At 36.3% G+C, this 19,621-nt stretch overlaps 1 protein-coding gene across 2 annotated transcripts in view; it reads left to right on the forward strand.

The window, feature by feature from the left end:
* Positions 1-19,621, forward strand: part of PREX2 (phosphatidylinositol-3,4,5-trisphosphate dependent Rac exchange factor 2) — a 171,471-nt gene that overhangs the window by 98,334 nt on the left and 53,516 nt on the right. For both annotated transcript variants that reach the window (XM_058820960.1, XM_058820970.1), the window contains 7 exons: positions 4,728-4,907; positions 7,620-7,714; positions 9,679-9,761; positions 10,095-10,185; positions 11,403-11,531; positions 16,399-16,440; positions 19,080-19,297. In XM_058820960.1, the coding sequence (XP_058676943.1) occupies positions 4,728-4,907; positions 7,620-7,714; positions 9,679-9,761; positions 10,095-10,185; positions 11,403-11,531; positions 16,399-16,440; positions 19,080-19,297 (838 nt within the window). The remainder of the gene's footprint in view (positions 1-4,727; positions 4,908-7,619; positions 7,715-9,678; positions 9,762-10,094; positions 10,186-11,402; positions 11,532-16,398; positions 16,441-19,079; positions 19,298-19,621) is intronic.

The following is a 19,621-nucleotide window of genomic DNA, read 5'->3' on the forward strand; positions in this document are numbered from 1 at the left end:
TAAGTGCAGCTAATGTTGTATTTTGATCTTTTTTGCAGCATGCCTGACTTTTTTTCCCCACAGTTTGTAGTTTTTTTCCATTTTGTAGATTTTCTTTAGAATGTGGCGAAGTTAATTAATTTGAAGTGAGGAAAATATGAGGCACACAATGTCACCTACAATTTCACTAAGAATGGAAACAAAGGGCAGAGGTATAAAAATGGCCTTTATTTAACTCTTCAGGTATTGCTGAATAGTCCCACAGATGAATTTTTGGGTGATACATTACTCACCTACAGGGAGAGCATTAATTTGTTAGAAATTTTTCAAAACCAAATTGACCTTAAGGAAGAGCTATGGATTTAGGGAGAGCCACCCTGGAGTTAGTAGGACATTTGGCTTGAATGTGGGAGACTCAAAGTCTCATCACAGTTAGTCCTAATTGAGGACAAGGATTTATAACTTGCTTTTTCTTTTGCAAAGTGAATGAGTTGACTCCTGGGCTATTTACTTGGGATAAGGATGAAGAAGGATAAGAATTATTTAAGTTTTGAAAGATCCCACATGTAATGCAAATGTCAGAAATTAATTTTGAAAACAAAAACAGCAAAATTTTTTGAGTTTAAAAGACAATCTGTCAGGATCTGCAGTTTAGATAAGTGGTGTGTCATTGTTTCTCATGCTATCTTGAAGATTGTAGTGTGATTTGTCCTTTCATGTGTACGTAAGGTGGGATTTCTTTTTTTTTTCATATTCTCATAGTAGTTGTAATAGTTATGTAAGTAATTGTAATTATTATAAGTAATTGTAATGTATCACATACTGCAGTGGGAATGAAAACAAGAATTGACTCAGTATTTTTAAGAAAATGTTTCCTGTGCCTTTACATAGTTCTGCTACTTATCGTGCTGAAGATGAAGTAAATTAATTAAATTCATGATAATTTCAGTGCTTGGGTGCACTTAGAAATGACTATCTGTAAAGCCTGTGTTGTCTCTCTTCCTCATGGAAGTCAGAATATTATATATGGAATCTTATTCAATACTTCAGGAAGTTCAGCTGCCATTATGCCACACCTTTCCTTTCTACTCCCTTGAGCTTGTGATGCAAAAGCACAGGAAATTCTGAGCCTTTCTTTTGTATAAATGTATATACAAATACACACACTCACAGAAAAATTGTGCACAAATGCAAGGATTCACTTTTTTCATTCCTAAATTTTCTGTACAGTGACCTTGTAGCTGATCTTGTATGAGGTGCGCAGATGTATTTAGCAAATTTTACCTTTGGCTGATTGGAAGACTGAGTCTTTGACTTTTCATGCTTTATTCCTCATGGACATTGAGTGGACTGCCAGTGAGTAATTACTGTAGAGGAAAGCAGTTCTAAAGAGGAAACAGGATACCCAAGAGACCTACTTAAAAGTGCTGAACGGGGAAGAGTGAGCAGTTCAGAGGCGTGTGGTATATTAGAACATTGTTACAGATGCTAATTAACTCTTGAAATTTAGGACTAAAGAAACAAAAGACAGAGTGACATGATAGATAATCCAACAGCCATGCTTTAATTAGAAATTTTGATACTTAAACAGCTGGGAGGAAATGCTTGATTTTGTGCTTTTTATAAGGACAGTAGAATTTATTTTTTCTGTTGTGGCATAGTAACAATAAAATCAATGTCTGTTTTTATTGAATTGATTATTATTCTAAACAATCCTCATTATTTTAATATTCTTGTGATGGATAATATGAACATGGTATCTGTCACAATTTTTAATTTATGTTGATATTGTGTGACAGAAAAATTGGACCACTGAATAAATGGTAGTCTTTATACTTAGTGTTGAAAACTTGCTCATGCATGTTACCAGAGGTCTCTGCTCTGTGTTAAGGTCAGTGCTGGTCTGTGTTTCAGCTCACAAAATCTTGGGGCAGTGTTATCTGCTCAACTTCTGCTGTCTGTTAGTGAATTAAAAAATGAGTATTTCATCTGAAGAGCAGGTCAATGAGAGCCTATGGATTATGGCAAGGGAACATTTAAGAGAAGATTTTGTACTCCTAATATTTTCTGCATAGGAGTTTATAAGACGGTTTGCTGATGAGTTTTGGCTGTATAAGTGATGTAGTACTAACAGAGAGAGAGAAATACCCACAAGAAATGTATCCCCTTTCCACAGCCTCTCCAGGCTCCACTGTGCTCACATTCAAATAGTTTAATGGAATCCCAATAGTTCTTTAGTGATGCTGCAGATACCCCATGTTGCTGCTAGGTGTTACACAGAAATAAGTCCTTTTTTTCAAATTGTGTTCTATATGGTGACTCTGCTGGGTTCTTGGCTCATGCACTCAGTGCTCTCCCACCATCCCAGCTCTTTTTTGGAAAGATGTCTTTTGGGATCAAACAAGAGGCTTGAACATTTTTCAAGCCTCTGTGGAGTGAGGAAAAGGCAGAGAAGGTTTTTTGTTACTGCCTTTTTTAATTCTTTGACTAATCATAGCAGGTTTTGTTTGTCAGGGTTGTGTTGACTTGGGTTGCACATAGGAGTAATTCCACAGGAGAGGATTTTTTTTTAAGATTTAAGTTTCCGTGTTTCATTGAAATATTCTTCATAGAGACTCTCTAGCTGTTAGTTACTATTCACTCGTGGTTCTTTGACAGCTAGATATCTAAGGTAATTTTGTTTGGTCTAGGCCCATCTCTGAAGAAAATGTATTGTGCATGTGTTGTGTTTAAGAAGAAAAACAAAAGTATATTTAAGCAAGATTGTTGGGGAGGACATATATCCAGGTTTTTATTTTAAACTCCCTGGAGTGAGTTTATTAGAGCACATCAGTGACTTCAGTAACTACTTTCTCCAGGACTTGGTAATCCAAAGTTCCATCTTTCGCTTGTGATAGTTCAGCAAAAAAATTTTCCTTAGAAGAAGAGCCTGCCTGCTGAGAGAAATGGAAAAGCCCCCTTAGGACAAGATCCAGCTACCTTAATCAGTCTTTTACTGAGCTCTTGGCAGCAGTGACTAAACAGTCACATAAAAGAAGGGGCTATAATAGTCTGTCTGTGTCTTGACAAATAATTACTCAGGGGAAGATATTTTCAGGAGCTGAAATTGCAGTTCATCATACTTGTTTCTTAATCTTGATTATTTTCTTGCAACAACAAAATCCCCGAGAAGTTACTAGAATTAACTTTTATTTTTAAGTGGATGAGAGTGGGAGCACAAGAAGAAGCAAAAGTATAGATTTATCTTTGTCCTTATCTCATCTTTCAACAAGCAGAACTAGATGGTCTTTTTGAAATCAACCTTTTGGTTTAAGAGCAGTGTTAGAATTTCTGCCATGAATTTGTCTAATCTTTTTTTGAACCCCTTAGATATTTCTTACTAAGAAAATAAGTTTTACAGGTATGAAGAACTGATTTCCTATGGTTTCTGCTTCCATAACACATTTATTTTAGGACAAGTTCAAAAACACATATGCTCTAGCATGACATTTACACTGAACGCTGATGTAAAATATGAGTCCCATCTCTCTTCCTGTACTCATGGAATTATGCTTGTCAGTGACTGGAAAGAACTGAGTTGTGATTTCATACTGCTATGAAGTGTTAGGGCATAATGTAGCCCAAAAGAAATCAGTCTATTGGAGGGGTGAGTTTAAATTCTGGTGAAATTATACCTTTAGTATAATTTTTCTGGATTCTAGTTGCAGTTCAGATCAGTATCTTTAACTGTGTGTGGGATAAAATCTGTCTATTCCCATCAGTGGGGAGAATTTCATGTAAGAAGATCTAACCTACTTTTGAATCCTACCATGTAGTTGGTAAGAAAGTTTGCCAGTTGACCATTCTGACAGTTTCTTCAATAAAACTCTGTGATTATTTCTAAGTAGTTCAAAGCAAAAATGAAAGTTTAGTTCAGTGTTCTCTGATTTCACGTAGTTAGCAAGTAGTTTTTGCAAGAAAAATGCTACTTTTGAAATCCCAACATTAATTTGAAAATGTGATTTTAATGGAGTGTTTGAGCAATAGGAATTAAAGGACAATTGCCCATTATTGCTGTTCTGATCTTGAAAGTAAATTAGAGCATCTCAGTATGAATTAATCATCCAAGAATATGAATTTTTCACTGCCAGTATTTCTGCATGTTCTAAAAGTAGCAATCTGCACTGTTCTCTCTTCTTGGCTGGATGTCACTTTTGTGCTCGTCACAGACGCCTGTGATGTATATTAATCATCAGTTTTACTAGTGATAATGGCTCAGACACTTTGAATGTCACGAAGTACACAGAGATGTTAATAAAGATCATTAAAATGCCCTAGTAGAATAGTTTGTGGTGCACACTGGCATGTCTTGTACAGTGTTAACTGGGAAAATACATGCTTTGCACAGACATACAGTTACTTTCATTTGTTTTCTTGATTTGTGCTAAGTGCAGGATTCATATTTAAAAATAGTTATGTTAATATGCAGTTTGACCCCAAGTGTCCAAGAATGTGCTGTATTTCTTCTCCAGCTGGAATCATTGCTTTCAAACATGATGAAGTATTTGGTAAGGTTAGTGGGTTTCACTGTTAGACTTTCTGACAACAGAATGTGTCAGTTCCTTCCCTTGTTTCAAATAGATATTGACTGAATTAAGATATTCCCTTCACATATTATAGAATTGGAGGATGCTGATGATAAGTGTTGTCTGGTTGCTAGCTCACTTTTGAAAAACATGAATTTGCCTTTATTTTTGTGTGTTTCACAGCCTTCTTTCTTCAATAACATATTCTCCCAAATCTGAACGCAAAACACCTGAGCCTTTAATACCAGCAGACAGTGATAATGAAAAGGGGGAAAGGAATGGGAAGAAAGTCTGTTTCAGTGTAACAGGTGATGAGCAAGAAGATTCTGGTCATGATACCATCAGTAACAGGGATTCTTACAGGTAACTTTATTATTAATATTTTTATTTTTCAACTGAATCAAATATGGAAGCTTGTAAAATATCAAGTGGTTATGAAGATGACTAGAATATGATTCTGACATTATTAATGGAGGAGTAACTAGCCTCAGATGTGTGAAGTAAAGTCTTATGAATACAGATTAGTTATTATATCTTAGTTGCCCAAATCTGGATAGGATATCACAACCAAAGATGTAAAACCTTACTTTAGATTACTTGTCTTACATAAACTAGAAATGACTGGTTATTATGTCCCCAACAACAAACAAAATATCTACCATGGAAAGCAACTGTTCTTTCTGATCTAAAGAAAAATATAGTATTTATCAACATATATTTCTCACCTTCTTTCACTCTAAATACTGTAGCATCAACTCACCTCTGGAATTTGAAATGCGTACTGTGAATGTGAAGATTAATAATTTTGAAAAGGAGTAATTATAGCAAGTATAGTTCTTATATAGAGGATACTCTCTTGCTTAGAGAAAATTGGCTAATGATATAAAAATGAAATTCAAATTTTAGCTGCAAGTAAAATGAGAGTTCATTATTTGTTCAGTATCATTATCATGCTCAGAAATTAGAATCTCAGTAGGTTTATCATTCCTCTACAGAACTCTGTGTTGCTGAGATCTCTTCCCTAAGCTGTATTTGATTACTGCAGCCTGGTAGATATGAACTCCTCATCAGAGTAGAAAGAGGACTACACAGATGTAAACACAGAGATAGCTTGCACAGAATAAGTTCATTTTGTTCTTACCATGGTGAACATACAGGCAAAGTTCTTGGTCCAGCAGAAGCACATTTAGAGTTTGCTGCATGTTCACGATGTGTCAAACTGACTGTTCAGAGCTGTTGCAGTGGTGTGTGCTTGCTCCTGTTGAGAGGTTTCACAGCTGGCACAGGATTTGTATGTGGAGAAAGAAGGTGTGACCCAGGACATGAGTGTCTCTTTGTTCAAAACATTTTCTTTATTCTGATTCCTCTGCTTTACAGTCCATTCTGGCTGTGTAGGAATAATACAACCTAGGGTTCCATATGCAGAACAATCATAAAATTTGTGCATTAAAGACAAGTCTTGGAGTGAGATTAGAATGTTTTTTTCTTTGCTTAAATAATTGTATTAGTCAATACTTAAAAATCTCCAGCTCTCATAATGCCACAGTGGTTATTATTGGAACTGTTTGGCTAATTTCAGCCATTATAATGCTCTCATTTTGTGTAGAGTCTCCTTCTAAACCTTAGAATACAACACAAAAATCATGCAGAATGATACAGCAAATGCATCTAATCTGTTTCTCATTTTCCTGTGTTTTATTTTCTCATGCTTTGCACAACCCAGTTTTAATTAACCTTCATCTCCCCTTTGGAGACTTTAATAAGTGAATAGAGTTAGTTAGAAAACATTTCTTAATATCCAGCCAGAAATTTTTAATACTCCTTGGGACTGTTCACCCACTATTAGGAACATGTTGTTACTGATGTCTTTTCATCTACTTAATGGTTATGATTGTAATTACATCATATTGCTTCATTTAAAAGTTTAACTCCTTCACTTACCTCGTTGACTACAGGTCCAAAACATGTACATTAGCCAGGAAATGTAAGTCACTCTCCCTAAATTAGTGAAAAGTCACTTCTGTATCTACACAAATAAAGAGAACACATAGGGACCACATGTATAACTGCAGTGTTATTTTAAGAATGGACATGTTAATCTTGGTAAGTGGGTACACCCAACTAATAAAACAAGACCCATAGCATTATGTATGAACCTCCCTTAGGTACACTTTTACATTATCTTACATTCACTTGGGTTTTTAAGACTCCCTCTGCTGGATAATTACTTAAGCATCTCCTGCATTGAAACAAAATGATTTTCATATGGCTAAACAACTCTGAAGACTTTGAATTCAGATATATCTTCATAGGATTTTTAGTACAAAAGTCTGTATTTCACTCTGGTTTTGCTGCAGGAGTAGGTATATCTCCATGTATTTTCTGTACAGAACAAATTTTTTTTGAGAGAAAAGAGCAGGAAAAAATGACAAATTAAAATCCCAAAATCTCCCTATTAGACCAATGTGGGTGAGATTTCATATGCATAGAAGTTTTGACTGAAGCCACAGATGTAAATATCTATACATCTCTAAAAAAAGGAACAGCTGGAAGAGATGGGATCATGAACTGTTTTGGCTGACAAGGAAAAATAGTTTGTAATTTCAGTTTCACTGCTACTCAAATGGATCCAATCTCTTGTAAACCCACAGTGAGACTCTTGTTATGCAAGTTGTAAAGACTCAATGTTTGTATTAGCCGTGCACCAGGAGAAAATGTGAAGTAAATAAAACATTTGAGGCCACAGATTCAAAAACTACCACCCATTCAAGAAAAGTTGGTTGTTTTGCATTCAAAGTCTGTATTACTATTCTGCAAGTACTTGTTCACAGGTAAGGGGAAGGGAGATAATTGAAGCATCTATTTTGGGAATCCGGTCTCCTGAGTCTTAGCAGGACTGCAGATTAAAAGAAAGTCTAAGCACAGGGACCTTCATTGTGTATAAAGAATTACACAGACCATCTCATCATTAAATTTAGGATGGGAAGGGGAAAGAATTTCCATAACTTTTTTTACAAAGCCTGTGTTAAAGGACATAGCTTTATTTATTTTTTTGTTTTGTGTTTTATTTTCTAGTGACTGCAACAGCAATAGGAACTCCATTGCCTCTTTCACCAGCATTTGTAGCAGTCAGTGCAGTTCTTATTTTCACAGTGATGAAATGGATTCAGGTATGTTTAGAAAATTCATCTATGAATCTGTCTTCTTTTCCTTTTATTAAATTTTATTATTTTCATTCGCCAGGCAGTTTTATTGTTTTCATTTTAAAAATCACATCCTCCTTAGCAATAGAAGCTCATAATTTTGCTTCTACCTAGCAAGTGCTTCACTTAGGAATCCTTCTGTAAAAGAGAGCCAACATTCCATTATGTCTGTGAATAGGCTGTATTAGAGCTCCTGGAGTCCTGTTTTTCATGTCTTGGGAGTGCACTGTGTTGCACAGAGTGAGGAGCATTTTAGGTGAGTGTGGAATGCTCTCCTGGCCAGTGTCAGCACCTAGGCAGCAGGATATGGCTCTGTGTGTGTTCATAGGAAGGAATGTGAGACCACATAGGAGCACGTTCTTGTTTATGCCTCGACAAATTGCATTTAAGTAATTGCAGCTGCTAATAGGAATGGGATGGAATTTAACTGCATGGAGAAGGAGGTCATATACTCAGGGACTAATAATAAAAAAAATATTTGCTCTAAGCTGGGAGTTTATCATTTGGGAATGATGTAGGGAAAGAAAAAACTGAATATATTATGAATATGACCCCCCAGTGAGGCCTGGCCATACCTTTTATTGTTCATGGTACCGGGAGAGATATTTTCAGTTGAACAGGAAAATATTAAGACATTATGCAAGGTATCTGAGATACCTTGTGAATTATGCAGCATAATGTGAATAAGACAGAATTTCATTTCCAGAAATGATACATACTTAGACAGCAAAGCTAATACAGAGGAAAGGATGAATGACATAATAATTGTTAATAAAAGAGGAGAGACCCAGGGTCCATATCTTCAGCTTAAGATAAGAATGAGCTGATATAGTCTTGTGTAGCCTCAAGCTGATGCCTAAAAGAACATGTGTTGGCTAGCCAAGCACAGATGCAGTGACAAATACTGCTGCTCAGGGAAACTCACACTCTCTGCTGGCTTAATTTTCAGCTGGTTCCAAAGCTAACCTGGTCAACTCCAGACCAGGGGTTTTAGGTACTGTGCTCTCTTGCAATTTAAATCCTGTGAAGAAGTATAATGGTTGTAAGGACTAGAGGAGCTAAAAAAAATCAAGGACAAAAAAGTGCCGTTAAAGTGTTTCACTGACATAAGAAAAATGAGTCTAGATTAACCTTGAATAAATTTGAATAATAAATTATCAAGTGGCTACTTCTTGTCTGTAACCAATATCAGGGAGGAAAACCAGTTTTAAGCTCAATTTTTCAACCTTTTTTGAAAGAGTTCAAGGTATGTTGCCTGTTGTCTGAAAGAGCAAGTGACAGGGCAGTGACCTAAAAGAGTCCTTGTCCTTCACACTTTCTTAGGAGATGATGTGCTTTGTGCTGCTAAAAGCTTCATGTCAAATCATTTGGGTGCTGTATTTTTGCTGAATTACTGAAATCTCAGAACCATTCAGTTAGCAAGAGCATTAGGACTGTGAATTATCTGTAGAGTCCTTATAAAAACTTCACACTGAATGCATTTCAGTGACTTTGTGGTCTGCTGTGTTAGGTTCACACTACTTGGCCCTTTAGTCTGGAGTTCTAGTTCTAGTATGTTCTCTAGAAGAGAAGAATGTTCTAGAAGAGAAGAATGTTCTAGAAGAGAAGAATTGTGTGTTCTGGTCACAGAGCTGTTGAGGTTTCAAGGGACCTTTTAGGATGATCTGTTCTAGTCTCCTCCTCAAGCAGGCTCATCTAGAGCAGGTCTTCCAGAACCATGACCAGTTGGGTTTTGAATATGGTCCTTTCTTTAAGAACTATTTCTGTTTTATTGGGTAACTAATAAATGCAAAATATGTAGGGAGAACAGTTACTATAGTCCTGACAGTGTTAGCATCAGACTGTGTGCAAAGCAGATTATCTAAGCTGCAAAGATTTTGGAAAACATGCTGAAGCTTCTAAACAGTTTCTCATTTTAAAATATTTTTCAGGGGATGAGCTTCCCATAAGTGTTCGAATCTCCCATGATAAACAGGACAAGCTCCATAGCTGCTTGGAGCATCTCTTTGGTCAAGTATGAGATTATTTTTCTTGGCTTTGACATTGATGTCTGTGCTTGAGCTAAAATGTCTTTAGAAAATATTTCTTCTTTTTAATTTTCCTACCCACTGTTTACTGAGATGGTATGTATTTACTCATTTTCCCTCAGTTTTCTGTAAATAGTCCAAAACGGCAAATTAAACAGGCCCTTAAATTTAGTCTAACATTCTCTAGTTTGTTACTTTAACTAGAGCCATTAGGTAAGAAAAAATCCAAAGTTGGTCGTCAGGAGCCCACATTTCTTACAGAAAGAATTTCTAATTGTTGCTGAAAAAGCATCTTTCTCACAGAACCTTGATCCCAACAGGTCGATTCAATCGTCAATCTTTTGAAAGGACCAGCTGTGATGAGGGCCTTTGAGCAGACAAAGTACTTCACACCAGGTCGAGGCCTCCAAGGTAACATTTAATTCCAGCTATGAGAATGAAAAGGCAGCTTGAGGGGTCCATGGCAATGGCTGTCCACTCCTTGAGCTGGTGTTAAAGGACTGATTTTGCTTAATCTTGGTATATTCTGCAATAACCGATTATTGAAGGTTATTTTAAATAGATATTAATTCTTGGTTGAAAACTGACTGCTTATGTTTTATTGCATAATGTAGGAAAACATTTCAAATTCAACTGAATTTTAGACTCTGAACTGACTGTTGTATTGCTGAGGATTTTGCAGCAAGAAGCAGTGTTGTTAATATTGCAGGTGTTTTTTAACATATTTTTGTCACAACTACTGAAGCCATTCCTGATCTGTTTTATTACTAATACCATATTTTTATTATTTTTGTAGTTATATTATGTTTGAAGTTGATTTATAAATAGTTTGTGATTTATAGTCACAGCAATATTATGCCAAATATATACTTATGTAAATATTGCTGATTGCTTAAAAAGAAATATCCTGTATGTAAATTCAGGCACTCTACTACCACTTGTATGGTTGCTTAAGTCTAAAGGTGTGAATAAGCATCAGGTGGTGGTCATAAATGATGAAAAAGAGAAAGGACTTCTTTCAGTCAGACTGAGTTTAAAAAAAAAAGAAATTCAATGGGAACCTGAATGTTTTATTAATGTCACTAGTAAAGTGTATTGATTCCACACGTCTTTTAGCAAAGAATACTGGTTTTTAGGTGGTCAGTGAGTTTTTACCGCAATTATGAGGTTTTACAAGGCCTGAATTACTACCTGCTAAATGAATTTACATGAACGAACATATAACTTTCTTTTATATTTTTTCTTTCTTTTTTTGGGTGAGTTTTTTGTTGGTTTGTTTGGGTTTTTTTTTGTTTTTGTTTTGTTTTTTTTTAGTAAGTAATTTTGGTTCCAATTTAATTTTCTGATTGAAACAATTTTGCCTCTGAAAGTTCCAGCGTCCCACTTACCATGCACCTTTTGTGTTATGTACCTGCTTCAGAAAGAATCATGTTTGGGGATGCTGCTGACTCTCTCTTTAGACTTGAGCAGGGAGCTCAGATGACTGTTAGATCTGTCACCCTAGCTTTAACTAGAGTTAAATAAGTTGCCAACTCCTTGAGCAGTGAAAACATTTAGGAAACAAAATGTCTTACTGTGACTTTCTCAGGAGGCTTAAGCAGAAAAATACTATTTTTGTCCCTGCTTAGAGTTTCAGCAAGAAATGGAACCAAAGCTCAGCTGTCCGAAGAGGCTGCGACTCCACATTAAGCAAGACCCTTGGAACCTCCCCAGCAGCGTCCGGGGCCTGGCCCAGAATATCAGGAAATTTGTTGAAGGTTAGTAACAACCTGATCCTAAATAATCACTTCATTTATGATACAGAAGGGAAGGGAAGGGGAGAGGAGAGGTGCAACTGCTTCCTGCTGCTTCTAGGCAGGATTTGTGGAACACAGTGTAGTTATAGACAGGTTGTACTCTCAATAACAAGGTTAGTGGAGTTTATCTCAGCTGTCTTGTACTTAGCCTGTTGGCTTTAGATACTGAAGAGAAAATAGTCTTCTGAAGAGAAAATACTCTTCTGACAAATGGAAACTGAGGAACTGTATGTTGGATGTGCTAGGTTTTTCAGTGGGCTTGTCTGATTTATCACAGAACGTCATGGGGCTGATCCACCAGAATGAGGCTTTTGTTGAAATTAAACTATTTTTTTCCCCACTGTCTTAACTGGAGAGATAAAATCTCTGCAGCTTTTGTCCTGTACCTTGGTCTTCTCTGTGCTTTTCTGGAGTCATTATCTCTCCTTCTGCTGTAAAGCCATGGTTTTCATTCAATCCATCCCAACTGGTGGATGGACTCCTCCTCTGCCTCGCTTCCACCACTGTGGAGAAGTTACCAAGTACTCTGCTTCTCTTCATCACCAAGTAACAGTGTGAGCTGAGGTTTAGGTTTTCTCTCATGTCTTGGTAAGAAAGTAACTGCCTTTTCCCTCCAGAATATCTCACCTTTGATTCCTGCTTTATTTCCTGTGCTGCTTGATAAAGAAACAAAGATTTAAAATTATTTTTATAAAAATGCCTATGCTAGGATTCTGTGTGGGAACAAAAACTTAGGACTAGCTTTAAATTATTTGTGTGTATGTGTTTAGCTACTTCTGTTTGTGGGCTAGTTGCTACAGCGTCCCTTAAAAAAACTGTTAAATATCAGACCAATGGGATAGAACTTTGTGATAAGTTTTGTTATTATAAACTTTCAAAAGCCAACCAGCCAAACAAAGCAAACTCTTCCCTGTCTGACTTGCCATTTCTGATTTGAGATACATCATGTTTTCACACCCTGGGTTAGAAAATTATAAAAACAACCACATAAATGTCTCCTTTATGAAGTCAATCACAATGGGTTGACTCTCCAATACCAGGAATACTTTTAGTTTAATGGTGGCTGTCACTGAGTGAAAAATTAATAAATAGTTTAAATAGTTTTGAATCCCTTTTTTTTCTACAGGTCCTTCTTCAGCTTAAACTGAAGTATTTTCAAGTATTAATCAGGGTTTCTTTCAAAGTTGAGGAGGAAGGGAAATGTGTTGTGAACAGTCCTTCCTTGGCCCCTTTCAGAAGCTAAGCTTACCAGATCATTTTCCCAAAACTTGTTTGCCCATGAATAGAATTAGTAGACCTAACCCATTTGAGCAGTGGTCATATACCCTAAATATTGAGCTGAGATTATTCAAAATCTTGTGGGAGAGTTCATCAAATCCAAATTATTTACTGTCTCTTTCTACTATAAAAAATATTTTTACTGTATTCAGCTCAGTACTGAGAAACAACCAGCAGCTGGATTTAACTGAAATCAGGTGAACAAGAAGCAGCGTTCACAATGTTTTTAACAGCTCCGTTTTCCCTTTGTATCTTCATTTCTTGATTTCTTCCTTCTGTCTTGCCATCATACACTGTGTTCACAGCTGGTCTGGGTACCTCGGAGAGCCAGCAGTACTGCCCTGAGCTATTTATGGCTGGAAACCTAAGACATGGCACAGAGACTCATCTCCCCATTTCCTCTCTTATTCACTTGATTTAGAAAAAACTCCAAAGGTGCCACCTGATATGACTGTTTAGCTGGTCTTATGAGAACAAGTTGAACAATGTCTTGGGATTTTAGAAGAATCTTCCTGTTTGTTTGTGAGTAAAAGACAATATGTCAGTAATTAAGGAAAACAGGTACATTTTGCTCTTCTAAGAGGAAGTAGTCAAAGGAGACCACAGATACAACTTCACTCACTGTGGGCAAAAAAATGTAATTAAAACTTCCATTTGTTATAATAATACTTAACCATTATTGCTCAGTGCTAAAGTAAGGATGAATCCAATAAATTCATCTCCTTATTGAAAACTGACTCATTTTTCTTTTTATAGATGTATCACAGGATATTTTAGTTTTTTTATTCATTGTTCTGTTGCATTGCATAATGTATTCAGAATGTATTAGATTCCATTGATTAGTGCATTAAAGCAGGAGACATGGGAGCCTCACAAAGATGAAATGTTTTAAGTCCTAGATACTAAATTCCTTATATTTACTTTGTTTAATAAATATAATGAAATGGGAAAATTCAGAATGCCTTGAGGATGATTGCTCTGGTCTGTCAGTTTTCTGTTTATTAGTGTTTAAATTCAGAGAACTACTAAAAAATCCATGAAGGTTTGCACAGATTGAAAAAAAACAAAAACAAACAAAACAGAAACAAACCAACCAAGCCTTCCTTGACAGTAAAATTAAAATATAGCTGGACCTTGCTTTGTCTCATTTCATTTGACTTTATCATATCATTACAGAAAGAAAAAACTTCAATGGTTACAGTAAAAGTCCAGCCTAGAATGCTGATCTAGTTGCTAGCATTGAAGAGTTCTCTGAAGAAATGTGCAGGTTCTAGGAGGATTTATCTGGAGCTAAGTAACTAAAGAAAAGAATTAAGTTGTTTCTTGGATTGACTGGGCCTAATAAATTGTTAAACCGATAAAGCTAAAGATAAGTTGTTGGCACAGGCAGATCTTCGAAGGTGAAGTACTTGATTTTGGTGGGGAGGGCAGCAGTCAGGGCAGGGATTGGACAGGCACCAAACAGAGGAAGAATAATGTAAGTACTTGATTGTGAATCTGTGTGAGACATGTAACACAAGAATCAGAAAGCACAGGAGGAAAAGACTGGAGTAGGAACCAGGAAAACGAACAAGATGGAGGGAAAGAAAGGGACTCAACAACAGAAGGGTGTAAGCAAAATAAAGAGAAGGAAACATTTCTGAAGTTGCTTTTTGCTGCAGAAAAAATCAGAAAGATTTTTGATCAAAGGAAGAGATGTTCTGGAGCAAGTCAGATTTCTAGCCAGCTAGTCATGTAACTACATGAGGAAGTGCAGTTGTTTTTCTAGCACTGTAATTTTAAGTTTAAACAGGAAATATGATGCAATTGAGAAAGTTCTCGTCTATTTTAAATTAGGAGTGAGGTATGACAGAGCCTTTCGGTTTATGAAGGTATAAAAAGTGTATTTCAATTTAAATAATAAACAGTGCAGTGCAATATCTGTATTTTTGAAACATTTTCAGGTGTGAAAAACAAAATAAAACTAAAATCTAGCCTTCCCTGGCAAAGGTCCGAATAGCAGGATAACATGGGTTTTATTTTTTAGTGAAGTACAAAAGAATATTTAAAAATAAAAGAAACTGAAGGTATCTTGCATTACAAATCAGAATATAAGAGAAACTGCTAGGGAGTTATTCCTTTCCATACACCATGTAGCAAGAAGGAGTGAGAGCTTTCATAGCATTTGGTATTTGTTGAAAAGCAAATGATTGACATCCAAGGTTCACTTTTAACCCCAGGTAAGTAGACAAATCATCTAAAAATACTCTTTTGCCTGTGGGAATATTTTGAAGCACAGAAGACTTATAGCAGTGATAAAAGGGAGTTGCAGTGTCCTGTGATTTCCCCATAGGCAGGAAATCATTATTTATAGATGCCTCAAATTCTTCTGAATACAGAGATCCAACAAATCTTGTGTAAAACAAGCTGCAAGTAATAGCCTGGATGTATCTCAGTTATTCAGATAAAAGTTGTATTTCCCCACAGTCTCTTTTCAGTTACTAAGTTATGGTTGGACTCCAAGATGCCAGGTTATAAATCTCTGTAAGAGGTTGTGTTTTCTTTTTCAAAAGACATTGGGAGTTGGTATTTGAGAAACTGTGGCAGTAACAGTGTAGGGTGAAATACATTATCAAATTATATTTTTGTACATATAGCAAATTTCAGCCCTGCTTGTGCACTGAGCAGGGCTTTGAATAGGACTGCAGAGAAACTTGGCTGTGGGAAAGAAGGTTTGGAAAGATGTGAAAAAATGTGAAGTAGTGTTGTGTTCCTCCAGGTAGTGCCTGTAGGACAAGTGATGTGCTGCAGGTTTGGCACTCTATAAGGTTATGGCACATTTTAACCTTCCTGTATCTTGCAGCACAGGTTAACATATTTAAATTTGTGCTCTGGTACATAAAATGCCCTTCCTTCAGCCTGCCTGCAGCCTTTGAAAAGAAGCCCCCTTCTAGGAAAAAATAAAAGGTCGGGGGGGGAAGTGTAGAGATAAACCCACATTTTTGCCTATGTAAATTAAGATTTTTTTTTTATTTGTACTTTTTTATTTCATAGATTGTTAAGTGAAAAGACATTTTTGAAGCAAAAATAAAATCCTGAAGGCTGGAAGCAAAGTGAAAATGCTGATGTATTTTTCCTAAAGGCTTTAGTACACATTAAAATAGGGATAATTTGAGATTTTTGGGTATGAACAAAAGAGTACAAGAGAAGGAGAAGAAAGAATTAGGATAATGTGAGAATCAGTGAAAACTAATCTTGTTTTTCAAAGTTTTGGGGCTGGAATTCATCATGTATGGACTTGGTCTGGCCAGCTGCTCCACATGTGCTCTGAGATAGCAGCTGCCTTTTTGTGTGTCTTTCTCAGTGCTTTTGATTGTTATCAGTTTTTATCAAGCCATATGTACAATCAAGTGAAGTTGAGACTCATTACTGTTTTGTAGGTATGAATCAGCATTGCCTAGAAAGAAGCTGGAGTTAAGCTGGTATGAAATGAGAAACTGCAAATGCAATATTATGTGGATGAAAACACTTCTAACCATTACCTGACAATATTTTCTTCTTTTTCTTTAAGAGGTGAAGGCACGAATACTCTTGGCACTTCTGGAATATACAGGTAATTTTGCTTGTTTGGGAGGGAGGGAAGTCAATGTGGATGGTGTTGAGATAATTTTTGCCTTTGAACAGAAATACTCTGTTTACATTAAGGGGGAAAATGCCAGATATGATAAAACCTGATAATCAGCAACTTCAGCCCACTGCTTAGAGTAAGGATTTCTGACGAATGCAGCTTCAGATATTTTTAACAAACGCTGCACATTCTTTTTTTCTTTTTTTTTTCTTTCAATGCAAAATACCTTATCTGGTCACTTACTCTAGATCTTGGCAGATAAAGCAAGAACTAAACACTCAGCTTTAGCACAGTGTCTCAGCTGTCTTTCTTCTTTGGGCGTTTCGTTATTTGCTGTTTTTCTTTTCATTCCCATCTGTTTCCAGATTTATATTGCTATTTTAACCTGTGCCTTTCCTTTTATCTATTTTTAGAGAATATTTAAATTCCTTCTTTCTGGAAGGACTCTGATTATTCTCTGTATTAATTCTACTATCATGCCATACAGCATACAGCTTAAAATACACAAAATAGGGATGTGTGTCTGCAAAATTATTGTCACTGAATCGGTATTTAAAAAATAATATCTATGGCACAAGTTTCTATAGGTGCCTAAATGTTTGAGTAGGCAGTCCAGTTTAACTGGAAAAGCTCATTATTTTGGCCATATTACAGCACTACATTAATGTGTGATTTAATTATTATTATGACACACAAAAGCAATTTTATAAAGGGGATTATAATCTTTCTTTGTTGTCAGATTTCTTCAAAATATTAGAAAAGTTTTTAGTAAAATAAGAAGTGAGTTGAGAAAATGTCCCAGACTTGATTTTTTAGAAGTAGTTTTCCCTATTTATGTTGTTTTATAACTTGGTAAACTCTCTGGTTTATTTTGTGTAAAAATATTTTTGTAAAAGGACCCCAAAGTGCTCTTGTATTCAGTATCTGATGTTCAAGTAGTATTAAATGAGATTCAGAAATGTGTTTGAGACACAAGAGGACTGCTTCAGGAGCAGGAAATAGAGAGGAAGCCAGCTGCTGTTAGAAAGAAAGAGATAAAACTCAGCAAAGTGAGGACACAATGTGTGTTGGGCTCAAATCCTGAGCACTGTTGGAACATTGGGAAGTTTTTTGACTGTGGAGAAGCCAGTGGGATTTTTGAAGCTGGAGATTTGTGTAGTTTTTAAAGATGAAAATCTCTATTCTGGATTTGCACAACTTGAGAGAGATAGGTTTATTTGAACAATCAAAAAACCCCAAAAAACCCACCCAACCATAAAAAAAACCAAACCAAAACAAAAAAGCCCAACAACAAAAAACCCCAACAACAACAAAAACCATTGAGTCATAGTGCATAAACAGTAGTAATTTGGCCATTTATGGAAAATACTCCCAAGGTTCTGAGAAAACTGTCAAGTAGAATAGAAATGATAGCAAAAGAGTGTTCACTGTTATCAGTAGCTGAGAAAAAAACTGAAGACGATCTCAGAGGAAAACAGACAGAATGAGGTTACTTTGAGAAATATTTGGAATCCAAAAAGCACATTTTTAAATTTGGTAGTAACTTTGTGACTACGGAATAATTTCTGCTGATTTATCCAGTCATCAGAATTCTTGTCAGCTCCATAGAAAAGTTGGAAAAGGACCTAAGCCTCTTAGAGGCAGAGCGATCTAGTAGCAAAGACAAATATTTTAGGCTTCAGAAAGACCTCTGTTTCACCTGATCTGCTTTTCTTGCTCTGAGAAAGATTAAGTCTACCTGTACCATTGTGATTGATGTTTGCCTAACAGCTTATAATGATAAAATTACTTGAAGACCTTCAGAAAAGAGGACGAGAAGGAAGCACTGAATATTTATCATCACAGTTTTGTTCTTTATTGGGAATATGTTTCCCTTTCTAATTCTTTTGACCTTTAACTAATCTAATACCTATGCCCTTCAGAATAAATTGGTGGGTTAGCTATTCCCTAATTTAAATCACCTGCTAATGTTCCATAGCTATCTACCTACAGACCTTTTCTGGACTTTCTTGGCACCATAAATCTCTGCTGTTTCCTGGATATGTGATGCAGCTCTGTACTAATTTTATAGATTCACACTCATATAAATTTTATTTGGATAGATTGTGTTCTGGTAACAATGCTGTGCTTTCCAGCAGACAGCCTTCATCTGCCCTCCCCAGCTGGTAGCTGTGGAATAGCCCAGATGATGCAGTCATGTTAAGAGCTTCTGAATGTCGTTGCTTTCTGGTGGAAAGTAAATGTTTGTGGGCCCAGCTTGCTCCCACATTGCAGCAAACAGATCTGACTTGCCTCCGTTGTCCTGTGACATTAAAAGTACATAGAATTTATGGCATGTACATCAAAATCTAAGAGAGAAACGTACATTGTTTATAAAGATATACTTTAAATTCCAGATTTTAAATGCACTCATATGCAATTTTAGTATTATAATATTTTAATGAGGAAAATGGCAAATTGGGTCACGGAGTACTATTAACTAGAGATAACATGAGACTGTAAACTTGTAAATTGTGTGACATAAAAATTGTGGGTTTTAGATAAGGAATTCCAGCCTTCCTCTAGCTTCTTTAATGTTAACTAATCTCCTGTTTAATTTTGCTTTTGGCTTTTACACCTTGCAGATAGTGAGATACAGCTGAGGCGAGACATGGTCTTCTGCCAGAGCCTGGTGGCCACAGTCTGTGCCTTTTCAGAGCAGCTGATGGTGGCCTTAAATCACATGTTTGACAACAACAAGGAGTATGAGATGGAGACCCTGGAGGCCAGCAGAAGGTGGTTGGAACAGATTGCCAGTGCTGGTCTTCTCCTTCATTTCCAGTCCCTGCTCTCTCCAAACCTGGTAAGACTCCTCATGTCTCATGCTTGGTCAGAGCCTCTTTTCGTTCCCTCAACCAGGGACATGGTTAAATAGTCTCAGATGTAAATCTGATTTTTTGTGTCCTTTTTGCTAATCTTGGTACTTAGCGGCTATTTGGAAAAGTTACCATTCCAATACTTACAGATTTGGGATCTGATACACATAATTACAGCTTGGCTATGATATGGGAACTAAGTTTTCCACAAAGACAGTATTCTGTTTGCTTTGAGTTAGCAGATAGCGAGTTTACCCTTGACTCCCCACTGCTCTGTTGTAGCTGTTCCCTGGGATTGAATGTAGTATTAG

This window comes from Ammospiza caudacuta, chromosome 1 (assembly GCF_027887145.1).
Source record: "Ammospiza caudacuta isolate bAmmCau1 chromosome 1, bAmmCau1.pri, whole genome shotgun sequence".
NCBI classification, from domain to species: Eukaryota; Metazoa; Chordata; class Aves; order Passeriformes; family Passerellidae; genus Ammospiza; species Ammospiza caudacuta.